The 21,042-nt window shown below is 45.6% G+C and overlaps 1 protein-coding gene across 8 annotated transcripts in view; it reads left to right on the top strand.

Moving 5' to 3' along the window:
- Nucleotides 1–21,042, top strand: part of RASAL2 (RAS protein activator like 2) — a 260,823-nt gene that overhangs the window by 205,439 nt on the left and 34,342 nt on the right. For all 8 annotated transcript variants that reach the window (XM_077275986.1, XM_077275987.1, XM_077275985.1 and 5 more), the window contains 4 exons: nt 2,750–2,862; nt 18,609–18,762; nt 18,874–18,972; nt 20,076–20,630. In XM_077275986.1, coding sequence (XP_077132101.1) covers nt 2,750–2,862; nt 18,609–18,762; nt 18,874–18,972; nt 20,076–20,630 — 921 coding nt within the window. The remainder of the gene's footprint in view (nt 1–2,749; nt 2,863–18,608; nt 18,763–18,873; nt 18,973–20,075; nt 20,631–21,042) is intronic.

Below are 21,042 nucleotides of genomic sequence, written 5' to 3' on the forward strand. Positions count from 1 at the left end.
TTTCACATTACCCTCATTCACACCGATCAGCTACATGCTACATTTCACATTACCCTCATTCACACCGATCAGCTACATGCTACATTTCACATTACCCTCATTCACACCGATCAGCTACATGCTACATTTCACATTACCCTCATTCACACCGATCAGCTACATGCACATTTCACATTACCCTCATTCACACCGTTCAGCTACATGCACATTTCACATTACCCTCATTCACACCGATCAGCTACATTTCACATTACCCTCATTCACACCGTTCAGCTACATGCACATTTCACATTACCCTCATTCACACCGATCCCTGCATGTGTTGTGGCTGTCTAACAGCCGAGAGACATGCAGCCGCGTGTGCAAATGTCATAGTGAAAGGAGGGGGAGTAATCTTCTATTGTGATTGGTGAGTCCTGTGTTATCTGATCACCTGTCATTGCGATCCTGCCTCTGTTGATAAGGGGCCTTCTGAAAACTCTTCCTGAAAGAACAGGAAGTATAGATCTAAAAAAGCCCCAGTGACCTTTATTAAAAATGCAAACCTTCTATATTTGTTTTTTAATAATCAGATGAAAACCTGATATAAGCAATAGGTCATTTTCTGATGACAACTTCAATGTTTTCAACTCCAAATAATCTTCAAAGTGCCAGCTGCTAGGTGCCTCCCTTCTGACTCAGTCGGGATGGATTCAGGATGTGTTGCCGGTCTTCTGTGTTGCTCTTCTGTCTGTTATACTGCATGGAGTCATAACCGAAGCAGCTTTCAGTTCCTGGCTGAGTAGAGAGGGTAAGGATAAGGTAGTTCCAGTACCTATAGTGCTGGAAGAATGTTAATGAAAAGGGGTAACCATTTAAAATGCGTGGATGGCAAGTTAGAGAGCATGAGAATTGTGATAGTCTATAGGCATTTTAGACTTGTATGTGCAGCAAAAGCAGTTTTAACTTCTTTTGGAGGGCAGTAAGATCATGCTTATAATATTTTTAATCTGCTTTTGATTTAAGGGACCATTACGCAGTTCTAGGAAAAGCTTATAAAAACATTGGTCAGTTTCCATCTGTGAGCCACGCATTTCAGGGCCTGACGCAGAAGATCTGTTAATTTCAGCAGGTCTTCAATGAGCTTATGGTTCTCGCCTTCTACCATTCACACGTAGACATTGATTAACGTCTTAGATCAGATTTCTAAAAGGGTTCTCTGATTGTATCTGTAATAACTCTTATAAATAGTTTCATATCAATAAAGTTAGAAAACTTTTCAATTTTTTTTTTTTATTTCATTGGATTTCCTGCGCTTGTTGTCAGTGAATAGAATTTTTCATTGATCGTGGAGGTTTTGCCCTGATCATATTCCAGTAGTGCGGGGGGCACAATGCATTCAGGGGGTCGTTATCATATTCGGGTGCATGGGACCCCCATTTATAAGCCAAAGGAAAAATCTGCTGGAAAGTGGAGTTCCATCTTGAAATGTGCCGGCAGCTGCAAGCGGAAACGTCTCTACTGCGATAATGAATCATTTACTGTCGTGGCGGACGACGCGTCTTTTGAGATCCGTCCCCGCGGCATCGCTGTAACTGGAGCGTTTCTGTTTTGGGCAGGCTTCCTCATTTCCAGGGGACGTATTCAGCTCCATTCAATGTGACCGCATCCTGATTGTTACGGAGCATTTATCCCTGTGTCTTGTACAAAACACCTGGAAATATTAGTCTTTGACTTATCCCCTTGTGTGAAGAAGTAGTTTAATGTTTTATGGAGCCGCTGGAGAAGTCAAAGATGCGCAGTGACAAATACTAATGGAAGCCATTACAGCGCCCCTAAGGGTGGTCCTCCAGTATTACACAAGTGCCGAATGCAAGTTGGATCTGCAATTTTTTTTTTTTTTTTTTAAAGTACACCCCTTCTCCTATTTCTATCTCGGGTCCTATGTACACAGCATTCATGTCTTCCATTATGCATTTTTTGTGTGTGATCCCCGCCTTCTGGATAGAATAGCGTAGCCATCAGCGCTTTGCTATACTTGTGGGGAAAAAAGAAAGGTATGACGATACAGACTTGGGCACTCTTGTGGGCTCTGTCACGTAAATGGCGCTCTACATAGATGTGCGCCACTTGTCCTTGCTGGTTAGGGCACAGATGCAATGTGCAGACAGCATTTTTTAGTTTTGTGAAGCAGGAGCCTCAGGATGTGTAATGAATTTTTTTTCCAAACTTCATTTTGTTTAAAAAAAAAATTTGGAGCTGCTTTTAACCCATTAAACCATAAAAAATGCCTCAACCGCATGAATCACAGATGGCATCAGTAGGTCATCCAGTTTTTTCACACACACATTGCATTAGCAAGCTAGATCTGTCGGATCAAAAGTGTACATGTCTCTTTTTTTTTTTATTTTTTTTTTTTGGAGGGGGGTTGTGGTCCCTTGATCCGCAAAAGAACCCGGACACGTGAACAGACCCATAGACTATAATGGGCATGTGAAAAACACGGATAGCCAAATCAGATCTCATACTTTGCACTGACGAGGGGCAACACCCCGGAACACGTGTCTGCAAATTGAGATTTTGGTTTGGCTTTTATCCGAAGTCATCTGGCAAGGCTCGTTAAAGGGTCTATATTGACTTTTAGGATTGTTACTTCCCATGGGTGAAATGGCAATTTGCATATTACATTTCCCAGAGGCGCATGCATGGTTTATAAGTCTCCTCACACTGACATTCCAGGCTCTCACCACCTCCCGCTTTCTCCCCGCAGGGCTTCTTCAGCAAGCGTCTAAAAGGCTCAATAAAGAGGACAAAGAGTCAGTCAAAGCTGGACCGAAACACGAGCTTCCGCCTCCCATCACTGCGGCCGGCGGACAGTGACAGGTAAGATCGGCTGCGCCCATTTGGATGATGTGTTTGGCAATTTCGAGCAGTCCTGGCGCACTGCTGCGGCGCACTCGCGTGACCCAGGCTGAGTGATGTATAGCGCCATAAATCTGGCGCACAGAGAAGCGGCCGGAGCCTTATTAATTTGCAGAGTTGTGGCCAGGATATAAAATACTTGTGACGAGCATCCCAAGGGGCGATGTCTACATGTAAAATATAGCGGAGGAGATTTATAACGTCTTCACAGGACGAAGGTGGGTTTATTGCAGCAATTAGCTGACTAATTGGGCTGAATCTGACCCGGTGGGATCCCGGTCTGTGGCAGAAGACAGGATTGTCGTCTCTTGCACACTTTTTTTTTAACAACTTGTCTACTTGTTTTAATAGATGTAGGACAATAATAGTATCATAAAAATACATTAATTGACTTGATATTTATCCAGATTTACAGCCTGTGTCTTAGGTCAGAGCTGCATTTTTGTCTGCAGGCTTTAGAGCTGAAATCTCCCAGCATTCTTTGTTGACTGTGAAAACAATAGACCGAAACATGATTAAATATCCTGCAGTAAATAAATAAACAGCCTAGTCCATGAAAATAATATGCGGTATTTAGATGACATGCTTTTTGATAGAAAAAAAAAATAATGCAAAAGCCGTCTCGCCACTCCACGGTGACCATAATTGGAATAGTCCTAACTCTAATATTAAAAACGTTATCATTTGTCAAGTGACATGTATGTGGATAAGGGCTGAGAGGGACTGAGCCCAATTAGTGGATACACAGCCATGGGAGACCACATCAATATATAATGTCCAGCTTAAAGGAAAGGCAGGACACACCTTTATATGCACATGATGCAAACAGAGTGAAAACCCCCAAAGGTATGAACTGGGCTATAACCTGGTGTACATGCAGCGTGTAAGTGCATGTTCACATTAGCCTCTGAACAGAAAAAGACAAAACATAATGATTAAATGTACAGAGGTAGGTTGTATTGGTGATTTTGCTTTGTGGGGAGTGTTCTCTGTGGTCCTGAGACTGTATACCAATCACATAATAAGTTATAGCTATAAAGCTGGTAAATGGCTTCTCCTTGGCTCATATTAGAAATTTTTGCTCCTGCTGGGAACCAGTTACTTGTTACCCACTTCCTTTTTTCATCCCACACCACTGATTCCATTGTCTCATAGCTTAAAAGGTTGTCCCTGATAAGATAAATTGTCTCTTACCTCCTGGATAGCTCTTTATTGTTGCCTGTGCGGGTCCTTATTGTTGGGCCTGAGCGGATCCTTATTGTTGGGCCTGTTCGGGTCCTTATTGTTGTGCCTGTGCGGCTCCTCATTGTTGGGCCTGTGCGGCTCCTCATTGTTGGGCCTGTGCGGCTCCTCATTGTTGTGCCTGTGCGGCTCCTCATTGTTGGGCCTGTGCGGCTCCTCATTGTTGGGCCTGTGCGGGTCCTCATTGTTGGGCCTGTGCGGGTCCTCATTGTTGGGCCTGTGCGGGTCCTCATTGTTGGACCTGTGCGGGTCCTCATTGTTGGGCCTGTGCGGGTCCTGATTGTTGGGCCTGTGCGGGTCCTCATTGTTGGGCCTGTGCGGGTCCTCATTGTTGGACCTGTGCGGGTCCTCATTGTTGGGCCTGTGCGGGTCCTCATTGTTGGGCCTGTGCGGGTCCTCATTGTTGGGCCTGTGCGGGTCCTCATTGTTGGGCCTGTGCGGGTCCTCATTGTTGGGCCTGTGCGGGTCCTGATTGTTGGGCCTGTGCGGGTCCTGATTGTTGGCCCTGTGCGGGTCCTGATTGTTGGCCCTGTGCGGGTCCTGATTGTTGGCCCTGTGCGGGTCCTGATTGTTGGGCCTGTGCGGGTCTTGATTGTTGGGCCTGTGCGGGTCCTGATTGTTGGGCCTGTGCGGGTCCTGATTGTTGGGCCTGTGCGGGTCCTGATTGTTGGGCCTGTGCGGGTCCTGATTGTTGGCCCTGTGCGGGTCCTGATTGTTGGGCCTGTGCGGGTCCTGATTGTTGGGCCTGTGGGGGTCCTGATTGTTGGGCCTCTGCGGGTCCTGATTGTTGGGCCTCTGCAGGTCCTGATTGTTGGGCCTGTTCGGGTCTTGATTGTTGGGCTTGCGTGGGTCTTGATTGTTGGGCCTCTGCGGGTCTAACCACTGGAGCCACCCACCACTGCAGCACAATGTATGTTCATCGGTGCTTATGTTCAACTAGCCCACTCCATTAAGCTCCTTCCGTGAAATTGAGGTACATGAGGGACAAGGATGCCCCATACTTTGGATTGTTTTAGGTCCCTGTCGTCAGACCTACACAATAGGTAAAAATTTAGCTAAAGTGGAATGCCCCTTTAAGTATTTAATTAATGTTTGCGTAAAGGTGTACTTGTACTCGGAACCCGTGTCCTCTAATTATATCCTATTACTCAGTCATGCATTAGTCGATCACACATTACCGGACCCTCACTTTATACATTGCTGAGATAATATGATAAAGCACCTTAGGTGTGAAGCGAATGCCCTGGGATCATCTCTTCTCCTGATTGGTCACTTAGGGAATCTCTTTATGTATTTTTGCAGTACAGTCTTCTAATTACAATATGAGCAGCACACAGCGTTAGAGATGAGGATCAGCGATCCCCAATGTGCGGATTATAATGGTTTGGCTGTAATAGCCTGCAAAATAATTAACGGGTCACTAAAATTCTCAATAAAATTTGTACAGTAACCTGAGGAGGGGGAGGTGTCTTGGACTCCTAAAGCACAATAAGTCTGAGAAGTTGGCACTTTAAAAAGAAAATGGAGACTGACAATCAGACCAATCATACTGGAAAAATAAAAAATGGGAGCACTTAGTTTTTTAATTGAGCATTATGCATTTATTGTGAACTGGAGAGTCGCCTTGAAGATTCTTCTTTTCAGGGAAGTCTGTCACCAGGTTTTTGCTATATAGTTTGAGAGCACCATGATGTAGGGGCGGAGAGCCTGATTCTAGTGATGTGTCTGTGACTGGGCTGTGTTTTGCTGTTTCAATACAATCAGTGTTTTATCAGCAGGAGATTATCACTACACTACAGGACTAGGTGTCTCGTACCTGCTGGTCCAGCCACGCCCCCAATACTGATTGGCTTTTCTTTGTACACTGTTTATTGACAGAAATCTGCCAATCAGTGGTGTGGGCAGGGTTATACAGGGCTCAGCATTCCAAGCTCTGCTACATCTGCATCAGAGAAAACTGTATCACAACTGCTGTACCCAGTAAGCAAAGTGAAACATCGCCGGAATCAGGGGCTCAGCCCCTACATCGTGCTGTAAAACCTGCTGACAGATTCCCATTTTATTGTAAACTGGTTTTCTCCTCTTGGTACTGATATAATGACTCTTTGGGAGTGACCGTAGACACAGAGGTGTTGTACTATCTGGTGCAGTGATCTGGAGATGATCCAATAGATCCAGTAATTGGTCACTAATTACGGTACTATGAAAATCTGGCCATAGGTAGGTTACATGTATATCTTTCCCAATCCCATAGAGCCCAAGCACAAAAGGTGCAGTGAGACTTTTCTCTTGGATATATTCCCACCAGCGAGACGCTGTTTTTGGCCCTTTGTTGCAGAACTTCTCCCTCCTCCCCACCCTCCAGGCCTCGCTGAGAGTCTGAACGTCTTGCTCTTGGTAGTTTGCCCCCAGCTTTTCTGTTCGGCGAATTCCGCAAATGTTTCCTTTCTTAACACAACTGTGCGATGCATTCATAATCCGGGCTTTATTGTTCCTTGTGTATTCATGCTTAGTAGCAATTGTATCTGTTTGACTATTCTCTAAAGTTAATGTTCCTTTCACAGCTCTCGTTTTGGCATGGAGTCTCTGGCATGAATGTGTTCGCTCATATTCCCATTTATCTTCTCAAAGTGATTTGCCTTCTATACGGCAATGCCTGTCAGCTCGTAACGTCTGACTTATTGGTTCCAGCTCCCAGAGGCCTTTGCTAATCACTTTTCGTGAGGGTGCTTAAAGGGAATGTGTCATCAGAACATTACCTACTGTTAAAATCCTTTTTAAATGAAACATTTGTTTTTTTTGTTTTTTTAAATACTGATCATGATCTGAAAAAAAAAAAAAATATTAGAAAACCTGCAATTATCATATTGCCCACAAGGGATATTTTAGACTTCAGAAATTCACATGCACATTAGCTGCCGTGAACAGACTCAGGCCGTGGCCATTTTATTGATGCAGCTAATGAGGGTGTGCAAAAGCCATTCTGAAGGGAGGGGAGGAGGTGAGCTGTGACAACACAGGATCCACCAATCGCAACAGGTGATATTAGCCTTGTAAAGATATGTTTTCTGTCATTGTAATCCTCTCTGTGAAGATAATGAGAATGCTGAAAAGTCATCTCTACAGAACAGGAAGTTGGAGTCTAAAATACCTCTAGTGGTCAATGTAAATATTTAGGATTTTTCTTTTTTTAATGCTGATTTCTATATGAAAAAAATCAAATAAAATAAGTTAAAATTACCATAAGAGCCTGATTTTAGCAATAGGTAATTTTCTGATTTTGTTTCTCCTTTAAAAGGGTCAGTCCCAACTCCCAGGGTGTTTTTTTACCAGTCTGTCGTTCCCTGCACAGTTGAGTGGCCGGGAACACTGCTGTGATGGGGACCTGTCATAGGTTGCATCACTATGTCGCCTTCATTCTCAGGAATGGCTGGGACATGCGACCTTGCGATTTGTCATCACTTTTTTTTTTTAATTTTTTTTAAGATGAGTAAAGTTTCTCCAGATGACCGCCAAACTGACACAGGGAGACTTATAGTACATGCTCAATCCGAAATAATGCATGGCCTATAAGTCTCCCTCTCCAAGTTTGGTGGTGTTTACCCCTGTCGAAGGCCAGTCACCCAATTTCTTACATTGCGATGATGAAGGGTAAAAACAGTGAAACAGCTGGTCTGCAAGTGGAGATTCTGGTTTGGCTTTATTTCCCATATCTTGAAAGGGCCGATGCCCACTTATCACATCGCTACTTACACTACGTGGCGCAATAGACCGTGCTCACCGCCTCCATGGAGGGGTATGTGCTTATTTCTAAGATGGTATTACCTATTGGCAAACTTCATGAGCTTCAGGAATCTGGAGAGTAATCTCATCCAGAAGTATCTAAATGGTCACTTGGAGGGAACCTTTCAATTCCAGTATCCTATCACCAAAGTAACATTTGCACGATCACCGGTTCCTCACCATGGCCTCCTCCAATTCTTGTCTAGTACTAAGAACGATTCTGACGAATGATGGAGACCAGTGATTCTCTAGTTCCTCAGCCGAGCCTCCCCTGGGATAGATTCACCCCACAGTCCTGGGTTGTGGTCCCCAGTGATCAGCAAACACTATTTACCGGCACATATAGGGTCAGTCTGCAAGTAAATGGCGTGAGAATCGTGCCTGCTGTACTGAAGCAGCGGCTTCAGGGAGAAAATAAACTTATATCCTCACTGCAGCTGCTTGCTGCCAGTCATTGGAGACTACAGTCAACACTCCCTACACAGTGAGAGCATTGTAATCACTCCCCCACACTTTGATTGACAGCCCATGCTACACAACCGCCCACACATGCGCTATGTTGGTAACCTGTTACTACTGGACGGGATCCCTGAGAAAGCCTCCTACCAGACGGCATCCACAGCTCTTTTGATTTGCTGGTCGGGTGGCTAATCAAGAGCAGAGACGCGGACACCTTCCGGTAAGAGACGGTTCTTCAGCGATCACAGATTACGGACATGGCCGCTGGGCTGGGTCCTGTGTATTGATTTGCATTAACGCTAATATATATTGTTCTTTTGGAGTTAATTGTTTTCTAGAATAACATAATTGGCTGCTTGTAGGCTACTCCTCTTTTTGCTTGCGGAGACCACCTAGATTATTAAATATTATTTTCCCAAGAAATGCTCTCTGGGAAAAGAAGCCTACAAATGATCCCTCATCCAAGAGGAAGAAAGCTGCCTTCCTATGTACAAGTCATTGGAAGTGTCTATCTTATAAGTCAACGTCCAACTCTTTAATGAGCCTTTTTGAAAAAAAAAAGAGTCCTTCATTTGTAGACTGCATGTATGGCATTTATGCCCCTCATCAGTGTAGAGCAAGCTAATGGGTAACTTAGACCTTTGATGGGGTCTAAGTGGGTATGGTTTCTCCTTTGGAGACCACCATGCTGCCGTTGGCTCAGGAAATGCTCAATTAGACTGGAGTCTAGCTGATGTCCGCTCTTGTAGTTCCCATCTGTTGCCCTTTATCGTTATGGCACGTCTTCTACCGGTGGGAAACCCCTTATTCCGTCCATATGGGCCAATATATGATGCCGGTAGTTGTCTGTGTTTTCAAAATAGCCTAGTGAATGGCTGTGGAATATGTATGTAAGAGATATGGGAGGGCTGCAGCTCGGCCTCTGCTGACAGCTGGGCTGGATTCTTTTCCCCTCCGGACTGCTAAACACGTGGGCCGGATTCCTGCAGATTATGTGAAAGTCATTTTCTGGCATTACCGTGTGTGCTGGCTGACCACTGCACTAGCTTTACACTGGCCATCCTGAATATGACGGAGCGCTGACATGGCTTTTACTTTCCGAAGACCCTGGGGCAGCCGCTCTGCAGGCTCACTCTATACCAGGTAGGTTCACGGTAAGGACTTCATGTACCGACACGTACTGATCAGCTGCTCAGTTCTTGGAGGCCATCATGAATATTAACTATTTCTTATATTGACATTTTTCTCCTATCCTCGAATGACCACTCTTAAAGTGAAAATCTGATTTTCGGCATTTCACATGTTTGCCTACCTAGGAGTGCACGGTATTGTGCCAACATGTCGCCATCAGTGACCAGTAGTTGTCAGATCAGTATGTCCGCTCTCCTTTTTTCATGCGAGCTCTTGGGGTAATATTGGAGGGCATCTCCCGGGAATTTGGCCCCGCCGCCCTCCCAGCTCCTTCAGCAGAATCCAAGCGCTATTTACAGCATTCGTGCTTGGTCAGTGGAGAGGGGATGTCATGAAGTGCTGACCACCATAATGACTGCTCTTCTCCGTCCACTACACTGACGGCGCAGAATGCCGCTTAAAGGGGTTGTCTGAGAGTATAAAAGACATTAAACTTGCTGCAGGAAAGGTTATAAAATCTGTTAAATGCCTGTGCCCCACGGGTTTTGTTACTGTCGGACGTGTGGCAGCACCATCTGCTTTGATGCTACCACTAATGGCCTTTTTAAATGCCATCTCAAGATACTCCATGCAATCAAACATTGCGTTTTTGCAAGATTGGGAATATATTTGTCTCCAAAAAAAGGAACAAATGAACATAGAGAAAAAAAAAAAAAAACTGTATGTGCAAAAAAGGTAAAACTGCTTTTTTCCCCCAGTTTTAACGTACATAGGATAAAACCTCCATGTGTGATTTTTGGGGTCGGACCCTCATTACCCTCACTATCGGCCTGAAAAGCAGCACGGCACACTCCCATGGATAGCACTAGGTGCTGCAGTGGAGGGGACATGGCTCCTGCAACGCACCCATTTATTGTGCTGACCTTCTACCCCAATCACTTTTTAATGGCCTGTTTAATATAAGTCAATATTAAAGGGGGTTATCCAGTGTCGTTCTCTTCTGCGTGAGGCTGTCAGGGTGTGTAAGGACACAATCCGACGATGGGAAATATAACACCTTGGTGTCACAGTACTCGTACATTTCCAGGAAGAGTAAGGCTTCATTCACATGTGCGCTGTAGTCTCCGTTGGCAGAGCCCAATGTGCGGCACATATTATTGTACTTTATGTATTACTCCTTTCATGAACTGTAATTTTCGAAATCAATTTTGCACAAAACACAGAAAGTACAATGTGCGCGCTCTGGCACTTGGCATAATCAGCCTAGTATTTGCATGTGACTTTCTGATGGAGCGTGCCGCTCCGCAGTGTAAATGTGCAAGAAGCAGAAGATTACCATTGCTGCATTATCCTGCCGTTGGCCAGTGCCAGCCACTGATCCGTGCACTCCGAGCCCAGCGTATGTTATAGTAAAGTAGTCCAAGGAAGAGCCATATGGAAAAATGCTTTGAAAAATACATTCTATTAGGCCATAGGCCATTTATATAAAATATATTATTTTTCTCCTACAGTTGGATCATTGCAGGTGTAGGATGTTTCCTATAGTCCAGCACCTGCTTTCCTAGTATACTGAATGGTCCTTGTGCCTCGTTATCAGGGGTACATAATAGCATGGCAAGGCAGCTTTGTCATTAAGGTTTTTGGGATGTGGGAACAGATTGAGATAAATGTCTAGAAAAGCTTGTGGTGTATATGTCCAGAGCATATATCATTGGTGCCACCTGTACAGCCCCAAGAGGTAAGGGGACACCATCCACCTCCATAACAGGTGGAATTGTGCAACATGATGAACTATTGCACTGCAAAGGGTCCATTTACTGTTGTTGCACAGGAGCCCTCTTCTGCCTGAGCACCAGTGGTCCAGCTTATCTATAGGGCTCTATTTACCCAATGAAGGCCAGAGGTGTCCCATCAATTGCTCAGAATACTTGTCACATGGGTGCTGCTTCTGCACACAGCCACGTATGGCTCCTAGAGTCTACAATTCAATGCGGCACGGCACTCCTGCTTCCCAAGCAGCCCTCCTGCTACCTGACCAGTGCTCCTGCTGCTCCCTGACCAGTGCTCCTGCTGCTCCCTGACCAGTGCTCCTGCTGCTTCCTGACCAGTGCTCCTGTAACTTCCTGACCAGTGCTCCTGCTGCTTCCTGACCAGTGCTCCCGCTGCTTCCTGACCAGTGCTCCCGCTGCTTCCTGACCAGTGCTCCCGCTGCTTCCTGACCAGTGCTCCTGCTGCTTCCTGACCAGTGCTCCTGCTGCTTCCTGACCAGTGCTCCTGCTGCTTCCTGACCAGTGCTCCTGCCGCATCCTGACCAGTACTCCTGCCGCTTCCTGAGCAGCGCTCCTGCCTTCCTAAGGCGTGCCTTCCTGGTTCCTGAGCAGCGTTCCTGCCGTTTCCTGAGCAGCGCTCCTGCCGTTTCCTGAGCAGCGCTCCTGCCGTTTCCTGAGCAGCGCTCCTGCCGCTTCCTGACCAGCGCTCCTGCCGCTTCCTGACCAGTGCTCCTGCTGCTTCCTGACCAGTGCTCCTGCTGCTTCCTGACCAGTGCTCCTGCTGCTTCCTGACCAGTGCTCCTGCCGCTTCCTGAGCAGCGCTCCTGCCTTCCTAAGGCGTGCCTTCCTGGTTCCTGAGCAGCGCTCCTGCCGTTTCCTGAGCAGCGCTCCTGCCACTTCCTGAGCAGCGCTCCTGCCGCTTCCTGAGCAGCGCTTGTGTAATAATTGTTTTGAGCAATTGATGGGGGTTTTAGGTGTTGGATCTGCAGGCCTTTCACATAAAGGAAAAAAAGTGTAGGTAATTTTTAATGAAGTTTTCTGGCTTCCTATTAAATAGTTATTTGCTCCTTTGTGATCAGAGTTGGAGATACAAGCGACTTGTGAGTGATTACAATGTGTGCCTTGTTGTGTGATATATTGCTGCCATATAGGCAGTGGGGATAGAAGATATTTTCTGTAATATTTTAGTTGCGTTCAGGATTTCTGAGGATCACAGCTTGGATTTCCAGCGTTCCCGTGCGCCTGGTATAACTAATACTGAGTAAATATCTCCCAGTAGGGTCCTACAGGCACGATGTGCCCTGGTATAGTTCACTTCGGAGGCATCCTGTAATACCCACAGAGGAATGCCGCCAGTACAATTATTGGGTAAAAGATGCATTTCCAGTAAAGCTTAAGTAGTAAGAAAGGTTACACAGAAGTGTAATTTTCTGTTTGATTTCTTGATAATGTAATGTGAGCGGCTCAGCGTCCACACACGTCCCCAGTAGGTGCTTCTCTCCAAAGCTTTTATGGAATAACTGAAGGATAAGGTTAATAAGCTGCATTAAACATTAACTGGCACCAGCAGACGGGAACAAAAAAATCATTTTTGTGACCGTATCCGACCCGACATCCCTTCCCTTTTAGCCCTATAAATCTCGAGCACTTAAGATGCAACGTCTGCGCGCTCCCCAGAGGGTTGGCAGGGAAGACTGGGCATTTAAGTAATTAACAAATGAAAACTAGACAGGGTGAAGCATACGAGAGGCGCAGCATTAATTGTACCTGGACGTGCTGACGGGGCGCAGGAATCAGATGGCACATTGCTTACAGTACTCTCGTTGAAGTGTTTCGTCTCGGCACGGCGCGGTTTTAGATTAGCAGTCAGTAAAGCCGAGCTGACGGCTGGCACCGGGAGGATGAGTGCGGTACAGTCGCTGCGATGCAGAATGCCCGTCTCGTCCTGTCTCCTTATCGGCTAATGGATGTAATGCGAGTCTTTGCTGGTGATGGTTTCTGAGGCTCTATTAATGCCGCATTATCCTTTTCTGCTTCATAATCCTACCCGGCAGATTTCAGTGCAATATGATAAAGTCCTGCAGCTCGCTGAGTGGTTGTAAAAGGCTCCCTCCTCTTTAGCCAAGTTCTTAAATGGGTCAAATTCAACCGTGGCACCAAAGTAATTAGCGTCAACCACCCAATTCCCAGATGCTGCTTTATTTTCTAATGGTGTTTACATGAAAACCTGCAGAACAGAAGGCCGAGGATACCAAGTAGCCATGACGGTTCCCACTGAACTCGTCATATACTTGGGCAATATGGACGTAATAGTCAGACAAAAGTAATGGCCAGGGCAAATGATGGAGCTGACAGATGGGTTCTAAATGCCCAGGTCATTATTACTAGAATAGGTGATGACTTGTAGTGTATAGGTGACGACCTGTAGTGTATAGGTGATGACTTTTAGTGTATGGATGACGACTTGCAGTGTATAGGTGGCGACTTGCAGTGTATAGTTGATGACAGTGTATAGGTGTTGACTTGCAGTGTATAGGTGATGACTTGTAGTGTATAGGTGTTGACTTGCAGTGTATAGTTGATGACAGTGTCTAGGTGTTGACTTGCGGTGTATAGGTGATGACTTGCAGTGTATAGGTGTTGACTTGCAGTGTATAGGTGTTGACTTGCAGTGTATAGGTGTTGACTTGCAGTGTATAGGTGATGACTTGCAGTGTATAGTTGATGACAGTGTATAGGTGTTGACTTGCGGTGTATAGGTGATGACTTGCAGTGTATTGGTGTTGACTTGCAGTGTATAGTTGATGACAGTGTATAGGTGTTGACTTGCAGTGTATAGGTGATGACTTGCAGTGTATAGTTGATGACAGTGTATAGGTGTTGACTTGCAGTGTATAGGTGATGACTTGCGGTGTATAGGTGAAGACTTGTGGTGTATAGGTGACGACCTGTAGTGTATAGGCGATAACTTGCAGTGTATAGGTGACAACTTGCGGTGTATAGGTGACGACTTGTGGTGTATAGGTGACGACTTGCGGTCTATAGGTGACGACTTGTGGTGTATGGATGACGACTTGTGGTGTATAGGTGACAACCTGTAGTGTATAGGTGAGGACTTGTAGTGTATAGGTGATGACCTGTAGTGTATAGGTGAGGACATGCTGGTCTTTGGGTTGGATGCCACTGATCCTGAGAATCAGGCACTACACGGAGCAGCAGTCAAACATGTAAAGGATGGTACAGTCATATGGGACCCAAAACTACCAGTGCAGCCATGGGGGCACGAGGTACCCCATGTAGCTGCATTGGGTTACATGAAAATGGGTACATGTCCCTTTCCCATGGACTGAGTGAGCCTGTGCATGGTTTAGCTGGGGGTACAAGTGGTGCTGGGTCTCGATGGGGGAGTCCTAAGGATAGATCTCCTGGGACCAAGGTGTTGAGATACAGGGCGAGGGCAGTAAATTGTATTTTTTCTCCAGGTAAAGGAAAGTCTAGTTACAGCTCCAGGTTCCTTTTGAGCTTCATAGCAAAATTGGCACAGAAGGATGCAAAGTCACGCATATCTGATCTACAAGCAGGAGACAATGGAAATCCGTGCCGCCTTTCATTTTAATGGGGTGGAGTAGAGTAACTATTGCCATGAAAGTGCCAACTTTTATTTTTGAGATGGGGTAAGCTCTACTCCTTTTCTGGGAAGTTTGCTCGCTAAATAGGTACAGAGGGGCATCATTCGACCAAGGCTCCCATGTTGAGTATAAACTATTTACTACTCGGTAGACATATATATTTTTTTTACTAGAAGCCCCCTCCATTGACTACGCTATTCTGTACAGCAAGATGAAGGTGCAGCAGCCAAACGGAGACAGATAGGGTACTCTTTGGGACTGTTGGGTACATGGGCCTATGACAAGCTCCCAGCATATAGGCAAACACTGCAGTGAGTAACCAGCCGCATGGGAGCAGGCTGTGCAGCTTGCGGACACTGAGGAACAGAGTCCGATACTTGGCCTTAACTACTGGTTGACACAGAATAGTCTGCGTAATATCAAGGGGAGGTCATGAGACCACCGATGCTCCCAGAAGTCATGAGACCATCGATGCTCCCAGAGGTCATGAGACCACCGATGCTCCCAGAGGTCATGAGACCACCAATGCTCCCAGAGGTCATGAGACCACCGATGCTCCCAGAGGTCATGAGACCACCGATGCTCCCAGAGGTCACTGGTTTGGTATTATTGTCTGGAGAGCTACCATATAATTATTTGTTTTTTTCGATTGGTCTTTTGCAATGGACTCATTGAGACATCCGTGCACATCTGTCCAAGATTGGACCGCTAATGCACATACTGGCCGTGGCTCTGCCGACCCGAGAATAAAAGCTTCATTCACTTCTATGAGGCTGTCGGGATTGCATTGCAGGCCGATCTTGGACCGATTTGCACCTCTAAGGAGGTGTACAATGATGGCTTGCGCATACGCTGTGCTCCACCAATGACTTCACATTGCCGAGATCGGTCATCCAACGTAGTGATGGTGTCTTCTAATACCGGACACTAACCATTAAGCTCATGTTGCTTGTTGTGAGATACTGTGTACAGGCAGATTTCCTAGGACCCCTCCCCGCCACCGCGGCTCGTGCAGTTTACTGTAATCCTGCTTCCCTGGGATTATCCGTGTGTGTACAGGGCCAGCAGAGCACTGCTCAGTTCTCCAGTAATACGGGAAGAGCTCTGTCATTCATTCTCCTTGCATCATGCACTTGGCTTCCGGCGGTTTGATCTCTCGTTACTTAAGGGTTAAGCATTAGACAATTGGATTTTTTTTTCAATTTTTTTTCTTTTAACCCTTTTCTTTCCAGTGGGATCCGCTTGTCCTTATGCAGTGGTACCCGATGCTCATTGCTTCGGATGCGAGAATCGATGTTCTGTGCTTGGGCCGCTCATTAGCTGGGAATGTGTACCGCAGATTTGTGGCCCCTCTGCTGCCTCGTCTTTTTACGGTCCCCTGTCTCATATTTTTCACTCTCTTGACATGAATTAGGGGTTAGTCGGAAATGTAGCAGATGTCTGTAAAAGCTGGAAGGTGATGAGTTCTCCCATAGGAGATTCTTCCAGGAGGTTTGACGCATTGAATGTCGCTGATCTGTCCCCTCTTGGGACCACTGCGCTCGGTTTAAGAACCCCCCCCATCTCTTCCTTTCCTCCTCTCCCATATTAGCTGCCTCCTGCTCCGGTTGGGTTTATGCAAGGGAAGCTGCTTGGAAAGGTCACCTTTGCCATGTTTACGGAGCATGCTCTCTGAGCCAACCCGGCTGCAGCTTCTGCCTGCTCCTCGCCTGCAAGCGGTAATCTGCTTATAGGTGCATCGTCATAGCAACAGGCCCAGAGTGCAGCAGCCCGGGCACACCGGGACCGCGTCTGTGCTACCTGAGGGGCGGGATGCTGGCGGAGGAGGAGGAGGGGAAGGATGCAGTAGCCAGCTATTTGAAGCCAGATTTCATTTCACTGGCAGCCAATTCGGTCCTTGACTCCGGAATGATTGGAATTCGGCATTTTCTTTAATGCTAAGAGATTGGCGAAGACGTCTCCGACCAGATAATAAACCCAACTTGGCAATTGGACATCATCCCTCCCGGCAGATTTAATTTCCTGGCGTTGGCATGTGACCATCGACCTTTTTCGTGCAAAGGAACGAAGATGGGCGAGAATCAATGATATGAAATCCTTGCGATGATTTGGGCATGCACAGCTAGGTGGCTGTATAATTGCTTCATGTAAGTCATGTTTTTTATTTTTGGATCACAACCTGCATAACTTTCACTGTACTAATGCATCCGTAGTCAACGGGTATTTAAAAATTAATCTGTGCTATTTGTAGAAGACTTGCGCTTTCCGCAGCGGCGGAGTTTGGCTCATTACCATGGAAGAATCCAGCGTCAAAGTAGTTAAAAAAGTCATAACTGGGAATATAAGTGTGCGGAAGAGGAAGACCTGGAGAAACCAAAGCTTGGGCTTCTCTATTGGTGGAGAAGTTTCCACCTGAGACACAGATTTCACACATTTTTTGTATCCCTGAGGGATGTGAGAACATTTGCCATTTTTTACTCTTCGTTTAGGCCTCATTCACACGTCCGATTTTTCCACGTATGAAAACAGACCGATTATTCTGATCGGAGTGTGGTCGGAGTATCATTCGATTTTTATCGTACATGTAGAGATTATGAACAAGAAAAAGTTTCTCCGCTTTCTCCATTTTTGCAAATCGTGAAAATCAGACCCCACTCGAAAGTCATCCAAGTGCGGTCCGATATTTTCATTGACTCAGACTTGCATTTCCTATTTTGATCCAACCTCGGATTAAAATCAGACATGTCTCTGCCATTTTTCACGGACCTCTTAGTCCAAGGAAAAAGTTTGATACATGAATAGCATATCACTGCTATCCGTGAAAATCATGGACACAACTTGTACGCAAAATCGAACATCTGAAAGAGGCCTTAGGGTCATCCTGGGCAATTTGTTACTGAGCATTCAATGGATAAGTTTGTGTTTTTATGAGGATAATTATTGTTAATGATTATGATAATTTTTGTTGCTTTTAGGTTTTTATTGGGATAGAGTTAAAATAAAATGTCTGAGACTTGAAAAAAATGCAAAGTAACATTCATTCTTCAACTTGGTATAGATAAGTGAATTGAGTTAAGGAAAAAGTGTGTGAAAATATTTGGGAGGTTTTTTTTTACAATTGGAAAAATGGTTCTTGAATTCTAACACCTGTCTCAAAGGACTATGGGGCATATGTTATGGGGCCCATGGGGAGACCGGGCCCCACCATTACTGTCAGATTATGTAAAGCTGTGCAACTCATTGGTCAGATGGCCCAAGGATTATGGAGAAGGATTTAGGGAGAAAAAAACACACTTGGACACTTTAAGACTGTAAAGAAAATAAAAATGATTAGGACCCATTTTAATATTTGCTGTAGGCCTCCCTCTGTCCTCTGTATGACCCTGTAAAGAACCAGTTGTCTCTGTGGAGCGTACCAGATTGGCATAGGGAGGCCAGAAAAAATGCTCCCTGGGGAAAAGACGAGCAAATTAAGAAGAAAGTTGTCTTTCTGATGCCACCGATTGGATATAGCTACCTCATAAGTCAACGATCACCGATTGTCACTCATTATTGTAGAGTATGGTTCTGGCTGACTGGTTAGAGGTCTTTAACGGTGATCTTTTCGAGACCAAATTGGTAAAAACATAGCTTACATAAGTGTTATGTCATGATGTCCAGCCGCCATGCTAACGAGGCTGTCTTCTCCATGTAGAACACGTGGGTTACCCAAACTGAAAGAATCCCGTTCTCATGAGTCCTTGCTGAGTCCTGGTAGCGCAGTGGAGGCTTTGGATCTGGGGTCAGAGGATAAAATTTTGGTAAAGCCGTTACACAGCAGCATCCTGGGACAGGACTTCTGTTTTGAGGTAAAATGAATATGTATTATTATGAGATGCAGATTGAATGATTGTCTTCAGTCTCTTTTGTGACCTTTGGTTTCTTTCTTCGCGTTTTTCTTCCCATTGTACGTCTACCAGGTAACTTACTCCAGTGGTAGTAAATGCTTCAGCTGCTCCTCAGCTGCCGAGAGAGATAAGTGGATGGAAAACCTGCGCCGAACAGTCCAGCCAAACAAGGTAAGCGTAAAGGAAAATGAGACGGCTGTGGAAAGTCCTCCCGCCTTCCATAGCTGAATTAAGTGCATCTTCAGGAATAGGCAGGGGTTTTTCCCCCCCACGTAACACTATGTGAGATAAGGTTATAAGATGCATTTAGAGGTTTCTTTGGCTTTTGATGTCTTAAAGAGGTTTCCTCAAAATATCTTATCCTTAGGGAGTCACAAAATTGGGGTCTCAATGTTTGGACCCTGAGCGATCCTAAGAACCACAGGATTGGGAATTTTCAAGAGCCTTTTCTTAAATGGTGTGAAGGTGCGCTTGCTCGACCTTCTCTACATTCATTACCAATGATACTGATGGAGATATTCCGCTTTCTCCAGCAGTCCCATGAGTGGACCAGAGGCTGAGCAAGTGCACCTCCACTTTATTTATCAGTGGAGTCGGCAGAGCCCCATTTTTGGAGGTTCCAGAGCATCATTCTGAGTATTATTAGAGGTCCCAGCATTTGAGACCTCTAGCAATGGGCATTTATCCCCTAAGCTATGCTCAGGGCAGGATAATTTGCGATTTTGGCAATCTTCCCTTTTAAGGCTTATTCATACTACCATTTTGCAACTGTATTTTTGCATCCGTAGATGTCCCATCCCGATCATCGGCCTCGTAACCTGAACTAATAACATCTTAAGCACATCCAATGCTATTAGTTCAGGAGATTGGTTGTAGAGTCAGACAGGAACTCACAAGAAAACGACAGATGTGAAAATACGCTCTATTTTACTCTATTGCTGTTTGGACTTCTCATATACACAGCCTGAATTATACAATATTACTTGACATTGACATTACAGGTCTAGGGGCTGGATGGAATCTCCTTATGTAGACACCCTATTTGTGGTATGACTTGTGTATATTGTGGGTGTGCTGGATGACCGGGAGCCTCACCAATTAATGATTGGAATGGCCATCATTAATGCTTGCTTGAGGGTCCACCAGTATAAATGTTTGAGGGGTAAGCTGGATTAAAAATGTCCAATTTTTGTTGTGAAAAATGAAAATAGCTTCTTGCACTTGTAGAAAAAAAATTGCAAAACAAATATTCTAATCTCCTCTCGCACCTCTAGGACAATTGCCGTCGGGCAGAAAATGTCTTGCGCCTGTGGATCATCGAGGCCAAGGATTTGGCCCCTAAAAAGAAGTATTTTTGTGAGCTTTGTCTGGACGATACGCTGTTTGCACGCACCACAAGCAAAACCAAGGCAGACAATATCTTTTGGGGAGAGCACTTTGAGTTTTATGGTTTGCCCCCTCTACACAATATCACCGTGCACATCTACAAGGACGTAGAGAAGAAAAAGAAGAAGGATAAGAACAATTATGTGGGGTTAGTGAACATTCCTATGGCCAGTGTGACTGGCAGGCAGTTTGTAGAGAAGTGGTACCCTGTAAGCACACCCACCATAAACAAAGGCAAAACGGTGGGACCTTCTATCCGGATCAAGTCCCGATATCAGACGATCACCATTCTGCCCATGGAGCAGTACAAAGAGTTTGCAGAATTTATTACCGTGAACTATACAATGCTTTGTTCTGTGCTGGAGCCAGTGATCAGCGTCCGCAACAAGGAGGAGATGGCTTGTGCCCTGGTGCACATCCTGCAGAGTACAGGAAGGGCCAAGGTAAGAATCCTTCTATTACAGCGGCCCAAAAACCTGCAGATCTAAACTTCCATCATACCCTGACAGCCTATTTTGGCCATGCATTGATTTGTGGGTTTGCAATGTCTGAAAAAATACTAGCGTTAAGCAAAAAGATTTGCAGGACCCTAGTCCAACATTCACGCTGTCGGACCGAGGTCCTGCAAACTTCCTCTGCCTGCACATGAAAGCCGGCATCCTGCCTTCCCTTTCTTACTATATGCCCACCGCGAGTCACGAGGCTTGATGTGACCTCATGACGAGCGTCTCACCACAACGTCATGGGGCCTAGTAATCAGGAGAGGTTCCCTGGATGCCGGTATCCCCACACGTGCCGAGGAGGTTCGCAGGACCGTGGTCTGGATGCCACGGAGTACCGGGCTGCATCCTGCAA

This window comes from Ranitomeya variabilis, chromosome 8 (genome assembly GCF_051348905.1).
Source record: "Ranitomeya variabilis isolate aRanVar5 chromosome 8, aRanVar5.hap1, whole genome shotgun sequence".
In the NCBI taxonomy this organism is placed as follows: Eukaryota; Metazoa; Chordata; class Amphibia; order Anura; family Dendrobatidae; genus Ranitomeya; species Ranitomeya variabilis.